The sequence below is a fragment of the Labeo rohita genome, chromosome 22 (genome assembly GCF_022985175.1).
Source record: "Labeo rohita strain BAU-BD-2019 chromosome 22, IGBB_LRoh.1.0, whole genome shotgun sequence".
In the NCBI taxonomy this organism is placed as follows: Eukaryota; Metazoa; Chordata; class Actinopteri; order Cypriniformes; family Cyprinidae; genus Labeo; species Labeo rohita.
This window is the reverse complement of record NC_066890.1, coordinates 33670233-33678592: the sequence shown is the minus strand read 5'-3', so window position 1 is coordinate 33678592 and position 8360 is coordinate 33670233. Positions and strand designations below refer to the sequence as shown.

Here is an 8360-nt window from a genome sequence, read left to right as displayed (position 1 = left end):
ATTAAAAAAATGTTTTACAAATCAAATTCTGTTATTCTAGTTCATTTTACTTTAGTTAACAAGTAATTCAAGTTGGCAATGTGCAGTATGCCAGAAATAAAAACAGACAGCGTTCTGTGAGATTCAAAAAACATTTCATGACGCAAAGCCATCATATGGCTTCAGAGGACTTGAAATATAGCGCACAAGTCATTTGACCTATTTTTATGGTGCCTTTTTGTGATTTTGCAGCTTGAAAGATCTAGTCCCGCTCACTCATATGAACAATTGGAAGTGAAAGATGTCATTTCTTTATGCAGCTACAGTATGTGTATCAAATGTGTATTCATTCATTATTTAGATACAGAACACCTTACAAATTAACTGGCAAGATATAAAAACCCATCATTTACTGACTGAAAGGAACTGCTTTGACAAACTAGTAACCATTTACTTCACTGTTGACAAGTAAAAAATATGCGATTATATGTTTGTGTTTCTATCTGGCAGAGAAGCATCTACGATGTCACTGAAGCAATAAGGAGCTGTCAGGTGTATTTACTGAGATCTTTTTTTTGAGACATGTCTTTGTGCTATATTTGTCGGCTGTGTTAATCTAACAGTAGCTATAGCAACATGCTAAAATTGTAGCCCTGGGTATACGTTGCCATAAAACATTTCTTATAATTCACTCAAGGCACACAGTGCTTTACTTATTGTTATTGAAATACTCTGTATGGCTGAGCTTTGATTTTTGGATTTAAATAGAAAGCCCTCAGAGATTTAGAGCGGGTTAACAGCTGCTAATAATTTAAGAACGGAAGACGAAACTTTGCTAAAATCGCATTTGATTATGACAACTTTATTCAAATGAGCCGCCTCCGATTCTAGATTTTGTAGAAGAAAAAGACAAGCTGCCTTTCATCATCATGTTGAACTGACAAGATAAGAGTTCAGAGCATTAAAAACAGAATAATCTTACTGAATAACATGATTGGGATTTGCGTCCCACTTTGGGGATGTCTGTGCTTTTAGCAAACTGTTGAAACTTTGCGCAAAAAGAACAAAGAATGAAGTGAAGACTTGATTTTCTCAGGAAATTGTTGTGGTATAACACTAGTGTTGCTGCCAGGGTGTTATGAGATCATAAACAGTTTTTAGGGTGTACCAGGTGGTTGCTGCAGTGTTGCTATACAGCTACTAAGGAGTACTTCGTTTCTAAACCTTTGCTGGGGATCACGCATTGCACCAGTATAAAAAAAAGAGATAAAAATAATATCAGATATCAACAAAAACATTGTTTTAATAACAAAATATCATTCATTTGGTTTTCATAAAACATCAAAACAATAACATATGAAGCATAATTCCATCAAATATAAAACATTCCATTTGTGATTAGATAAAGGGGACATCGGATGCCAATTTTCCACAAGTTGGTATGATTCTTTAGGGTCTTGATGAAATGTCTGCAACCAGGGTTTGAAATTAACGCCCGCCAAATGCAGGTAAAAATCAGATGTGGCAGGTAACGCTGTCAAATCACTATCCAATTTGGCGGGTAAATTATGTTCACTCATTAATTTCTTGGGCATGTTCATTTAAGCTAAATAAATACAGATTTAGCACAAATAAACTTGTGAGTCATCATGATATATTAAATACAGCATAATTGCGAAGCATCTGCCCATATCAAGCTTACTTGTACATACCCGACAAATAACGGTGTGGCAGACGCGCTAGTTTCCTATGCATTGAAGCAATAACGAAGAGTCAAAAAAGGACTGAAGACTCACACCGTGTCTGCACCAGACACGAGCGGCACAACAAAATACAATAGAACCAATTACGATCAGAGATGCTGTCTTCACTGGATGCGGCACAGCACGACAAATCCCCAATAGTAAAGTGATGCCTCATTCTATTTATGATGTACTGACACAAAGTTCAAAAGTTTTGAAAACCCTGCTTTGTCACATCCAGTGCAAACAGCCTCAAGCTGTTGGTTTATTTCAGTTGGCAAATTTATTTATTTTTGGCTACTAGAAGTTATAAATGGCTGGTAACTTTAGTAAAATTTAGTAGCCAAATTGGCTGGTGAGTGAAAAAGTTAAATTCAAACCCTGTCTGCAACATTCTTTGGTTAAAATTCCTCAGTGGTCATGTAAAACAACACCTTTTTTAACTTGTCAAAAACAGCGACCCGTTTTGGTGCATGTTTCTTTAAATGCTAATGAGCTCTGCTCACCCTGCCCCTCTCTCTTCCGTCTTTTGTGCATTTGGTTATGTTTTACCATCAAAAACAAAACTAATGTGTCCAGTCCATCACCGATAGTCTAGTGGGCAGTGTGCCAACATATAATGCTGTGGTGTTATGGCTGTCCCGAGTTTGAATCCCGTCTTAAGGACCTTTTCCTATCCCACCCCCCTCTCTCTTCCACGTTGCGTCCTGTCTACTCTACACTGTCCTATAGTGTGGAGAAAATGGCAGACAGCTTACAGCTGGCTAAAAACGGAAATGTGGTAGTACAGGACAGTCCGTTATCAGCTGTGGGCAGGGCTCGAGCAGTATGGCGTCATTAAAAAATTATTGACTGGATTTTTATCATTGTAGGGTGATTGTGTTTACACACTGCTAAGACACATTTATATGCAAACACTATGTAAAAGGGAATTTTGCATCTGATGTCCCCTTTGAGAGAAAATAATTGTACTAGGACTTGTTTCAAAACACAACTTTTCACCATAGTTATTAAATGACTTCAAAAATATGATGATTAAATACTGCAAAAACATAATGATTTACCACATTTTTAACACCCTACCAGAAGAAATGAAAATAGATGATATATTCGCAGCTGTCTGTGATTGTACAATCATAGGGTCACTGAGTGTTCTTTCAAGTGTGATTTGCTTGGCATTCCACTTGTTAATTAATGCTGTTTATAAACGACTACATTCCAGAGTTAAATACTTTTTCTGGAAATGAATGGACCCCAGATCCACAGCTGCCTTGTGTCTTTCTTCATTTCACAAAGATTTGTCATCTCATTAACATTTTTAATCACTTTTTTTTTCTTCACTAAAACTGGGTGCACACGCTATGAATTTTACCACTTTTTGTTGTCAGAGACTCACAGTCTTTTTTTTTTTTTAATTTTCAAGGTAAAATTCATGTGATTAGTTCTGAAATTGATAATGGTATATGGACTGCACTGCAAAAAAATATTTTAACCAAAAACTTGTCATTAACCCATTTTCACATTGTCTTTTTTTAAAGCATAAATCTAACAAAATGTAGGTATGTTGACATTTCAGACAAGAAAAGGTAATTTACCAGTGTGGTAAGATAAAAAGTAAATTCATCTTGTTTTAAGGATATGTAAATAGACAAATAGACAAATACTGAAGAAAATGATTAAGTGGCGCTTTAAAATGCCTAGCCGGTGCAGTTAAATCTGGCCAAATGTCTGACCAATGTGAAGAACATTCTGGTATCCAATCATTAATGTCATAAAAAATCTTAAAGTAGTAAATCATACAGCGTACACCCGCATTAACATTAAAACAAGAAGTCTCAAAGCAGTTTGTGTTGTGCATTGTCCAAGTATCCTCAGTGCAAACTCTTCTCATTCGCTCTTTCGTCATGTTTCTTCAAGTTCAGGCTCTTCTGGAAGCGTGGTGAGATCTTGTATGACTACCTGCGGAGTTGGCATGGTCACAGGCATGGGCATTACGACCGGCACTGCCCCTCGAGAACTTTGTGGCACTGCGTCCCTCTGTAGTTCTGGAGCGAGAGCAGGTGCTGGCGCCTCCTGCAGGTGTCTCCGGTACTGTACAAAGCTGCACGTTTTCAAGACAATGGCGAGGACGTTCTTACCCATGAGTATTCCGGACACTCGGATGTCCCTATAAAACACCATATTTCCTCCCCGTATAAATATCGTAATAAAGTTAATGGCGACCAAACTGAGAATGGGATACAGCAACATCTTGTGCGGCACAATGTTCACACCTTGCATGCTAATTTCGCTTAGCGACACACACGGCAGTATCAGAAGTAGTATGTAGCAGTAGAAAAAAGTAAGGCCCTCCACCCATAGAGGGAGCCCTTTTCTTTGAGGCTCCCATAGGCTGGCCTGAATGTCCAAGATGTCGAGAAGATCCACCACGACCCAGAACAGCCGACTCCTCAATTCCTCCCTTTTCTTGAGCGGGCGGACGTATTCCATGTGGTCGATGGCTGCCAGCGTAACGTAAAGTCCCGGTACAAACACGGAAAGTAGCACCGTCAAAGCCTTGCAGGTAAGAGCGTCTGCTCTCTCGCCTTCTGCCTTGTAGTTCTGGTAGACGAAGTATACCTTGATCTCCAGCACAAAGACGTAGAAGAACCAGAGGATCATGGCGTAGCCACGTTTAGCAGTTCGAACCTCTGCGCCGACCCATACTGCAATGTACCGCAGCACGATGAGAAAGCACACATCCCCTACCATCACCATGATGCAGACGCCCACCTTCCTTGGACCTTGATTCTGCTCCACAAGGTAGGCGTCCAGCAGCGCCATGCTGCTCATGATAAGCACACACGAAAGGCAAACGTGTGGCTTGTTGGAAGGGGGCGGTGGGACCATGTTGACTATGAGGACAAGATGAGAATGATTGGTGGTTGAATGTTAAGTCAAACAGAGTTTTGAAGACCCATATGAGTTGCCTTAACTGTTCATCCCAAAGGAAACAGCAGTTAATCTAAATCTGCTTACTAGCACAGCAACCTGTTCCTCGAAATGGGAGGAAGAGATAATGAGGAAGCAAGAAAAAAAAGATCAAGAACGAGCCACACTTGCTGTTTCTAAATTCAGCCAGAAGCAGCCAAGCTAATGCACAGGATGTGCTCCGTAGTACCTCGCACCAAACCTGTTACTGCTGTCAGTCATTAGTCCTCTCGCCTTAACTCACTCCCACAGTTCTCAGAGTGAATGTAGGCAACCTATGCATACTGATCACAGCCGCTTCGGTTTTCATCAATGGTTAATTGCATCGTTCACAGCCAGAGTCTTAAATATTTCAGTTCTCCCGGTCTGTAAGCACAACCACCAGCTCTTATTTTCCAAAGAAGAGTCTCAGAGCTTCAGAAGCGAGAGGGGAAGGCAAAATAAGCCACATGCTTTCTGAAAGAGTGGGTCAGGAATGATCGGCTGTGATAAATTTCTCATTTTATGCCAGAAGTGAATTCATTCCCAGCACTAATCCTCAGAGCGCCGCACACAAGACTACAGCTGACATGCTTCTCCTATAAGGTTCATCATTCCAGATTGCACTGAACAGTAAGTCTTGCATGTGGTTTACATATGCATGTTTTCTCAGAAAAATTGCAGCAGAAGATGTCTTTGAAGCTCCGAAGTCTCAAATCCGATGCTCCAATCCTCAGATCTCTCCCTCCCACAAAAAAATCGATGCAGGTTTTGAAAGGTAAAGTATTTGAAAGTAAGTTTATCTGTAAGAAAATGACCTCTTTTCTGAAGGATTAAAAGCACGGCACTCCTCCACAGTAACAGTCCTGCGTCTCCTGTGGATTAAAATCACTTTATTCTCATCTCCTCCCCAGTATCGACGCCAAAGAAGTCAATAAGTTTCCACTTGTCCTCACCTCCGAAATCTCTGCAGCAATAATCTCAATCTTCCCCCTTTCATCCTTTCAAACTCCAGAGCAACGTGCTGTGCGCAGCCTGTGGCTCCTCAGCATAGTCTGGTTGGATTTCACCCTCCTCCTGCTGTTTTTCTCTTCTCTCCTCCCTCTCTCTGCTCCCCTCCACTTATGCGCAGTCAGGCATTGGGTGTCAAAAGAGGGATGCTCAGCAACAGCTACAGATAAAGACCGCGTGAAGCTTTCATTTGATCAGAGCTGCGCTGTCACAACTAGACCTAGGGTCTACATACAGTTTCTCTCTTAGGGATTCCCTTTATCAGACCTTGGGTTCCTCAGAAGTTCTGTTTCAAATCGTGAGCTGTGCAGTGGTCCAGGGCTCTTTGATCTGCCAAAGGAAATCTCAGAGAAACTATGACTGAAACAATAAAGAGAGTGAGTAGAGGTTTTTCACAATGCAGAAGCGACCGCTGAGACCATCAGGACAAAGATGGTTTAAAAGATGGTCTAGATGGTAGTCCTCATGTGTGAAAACTCATGCAAGATTTAAGAATTTATATTTAATTAAAAAAAAAAGGTAATTGCAATGTAAAAGACCTGTTTAGTATATTTTTAAGTCTAACTTATTTCTGTGATGCGAAAGCTGAATTGTCAGCAGCTATTACTCAACTCTTCAGTGTCACATGATCCTTCAGAAATTATTCTAATATGTTGATTTAATTTGTCTGATTCTGATTTGTCTGTCTTTCTTCAGTCGCAAAGAAAATACGTTTTTTTTGTGGAAAACATTTCAGGATTTTTCTCCATATAGTGAACTTCAATGGTGGCCAATGGGTTGAAGGTCCAAAGTGCAGTTTTAATGCAGCTTCAAAGGGCTCGACAAGATCCCAGCCAAAGAATAAGGGTCTTATCTAGCACAACGATCTGTCATTTTCTTAAAAAAAATAAAAATGTATATACTTTTTAACCACAAATGCTCATCTTGCACTAGCTCTGCGATGCGTCCATGACTTAACGCATTGAGTTAAAGAACCTAAAAAAACCTAAACCTTTAAGGGTCTTAAAGTATAAGACCCTTATTCCTCAGCTGGGATCGTGTAGAGCCCTTTGAAGTCGCAATGAAACTGCAATTTGGACCTTTCAACCATTGGCGACCATTGAAGTCCATATGGGGAACAATTTCTTTTCGACTGAAGAAAGACAGACATGCACATCTTGATATGGGGGTGAGTAGATTATCAGAAAATTTTCATTCTGGAAGCAAACTTTTTGTATTTTTTTTGTAGAAAACCATAATACATTTTTGCCAGGATTCTTAAAAAAGTTCAAAACAGTTTTTTTTTTTTTGAAACATTACATGTCTTTTTTGTCGCTTTTGATCAATTTAATGTGTCCAGAAATACAATATTAAGAATTCTTTAAAGTTCTGAATTAAAATTTGTAGTAAAATATGAATTTAAAGTGATATTCAAAGTGAATTATTTAAAATACTTGTAGTTTTTGTGTAAATTTAGAATATACATAGGTTCTTTAAAAGTCAGCATGAAAATGCTGCAATGTGTAAATTGTCTGATGCCAAAATGATGTTTAATATACATTGTATGTGTGCTTACTGCAGAGGTTCTCCAGAGTGAAGAGGAAATCGTATGCAAGCTATAATGGAAATGGGAAAAAGGTAAAAATTTTGTTTGATTCCAGGGCTGGGGGCAAAGCTTTCATTTATGAACTAAAGTGGAAGAACAAAGATTTCAGATAGAGATATAAGCATGCAATAAGAAAAAATGAAAGTATAACAAGATAGCCTTAGGGTATAGCAAAACCTGCACATTTGAACTCCACCGAAGAAAACCTGGCCTGCAAAATGACAGGTGTTTTGGAGCAAATTTGAAACTTAACTAAGCTTTTGATGGCTTTTAGTCCATGTCTGTTAGCTTTGAGCTCATCTATATGCTAATGCAGTCCTAAATGTTGACAGTATCAACTATATGCATTTAAAATGAACATTCTTACTCACGCCACATGCTGGGTTGGACTGATTACATCAGCAATTATTCATAAACCTTCAAATCAAATCACCCCAGTGATCGACAATGAATTAAAAATGCACAGAGACTTTGTTGTTAATTATAAAGCATATTACTTATAAATGTTCTCCCATCTTAGATTACCCGAGCGTTAGATGGTCATGAATATTTGACAAGAATCCAGACCATTAGTTCCAACAACGAGAGGCCAATCTCTCGCCTTTGTTAATTGGATGTGTTTGATCACTTTCCCTGCCCCCTTCCGAAAAGCACCAGGCATCAATCTAAATGTGTCACTGGGAGCTATTACAGTAGACCGAATCATCTGATAGATGGTAGTTTCTACCATCGATGTGTCAAAATGTGCATCCATCCACAAGCACCATGAGACAGAGACTCAGATGAGTACATGGCCATAAATGACCATTAATAAATGATTCAACAGAGTGAGACCAACTTAAGAAGAATCTGTGCAGAGTGGCATACTAATGTACTGCACTCTGCTTTTGATTTTGAAAAAGGCAAATTAGTATGTAAAACAGTAACAGCGTACGCTGATAAGTGTTTTAAACATGTATGTAGCATTGCATGCTAAATTCAGCATGTGGCATTAAGTTATACTTGTAGTTGTTTTGCATTTTTAATCTAATTTTGTGTACATTTTATTGTGTTTTAATCTTGGTAGTTTATAAAAAAATGTTGGCATTTTTTAA

The 8360-nt window shown here is 38.9% G+C and overlaps 1 protein-coding gene across 1 annotated transcript; it reads right to left on the bottom strand.

Annotated features, from left to right (window-relative positions):
* Nucleotides 1-1311: 1311 nt before the first annotated feature.
* tmem264 (transmembrane protein 264) lies at nucleotides 1312-5706 on the bottom strand. Its single transcript, XM_051094258.1, has one exon. It carries the CDS (start codon nucleotides 4608-4610, stop codon nucleotides 3624-3626), a length of 987 nt encoding a protein of 328 aa, XP_050950215.1. The 5' UTR covers nucleotides 4611-5706; the 3' UTR covers nucleotides 1312-3623.
* Nucleotides 5707-8360: the final 2654 nt, after the last annotated feature.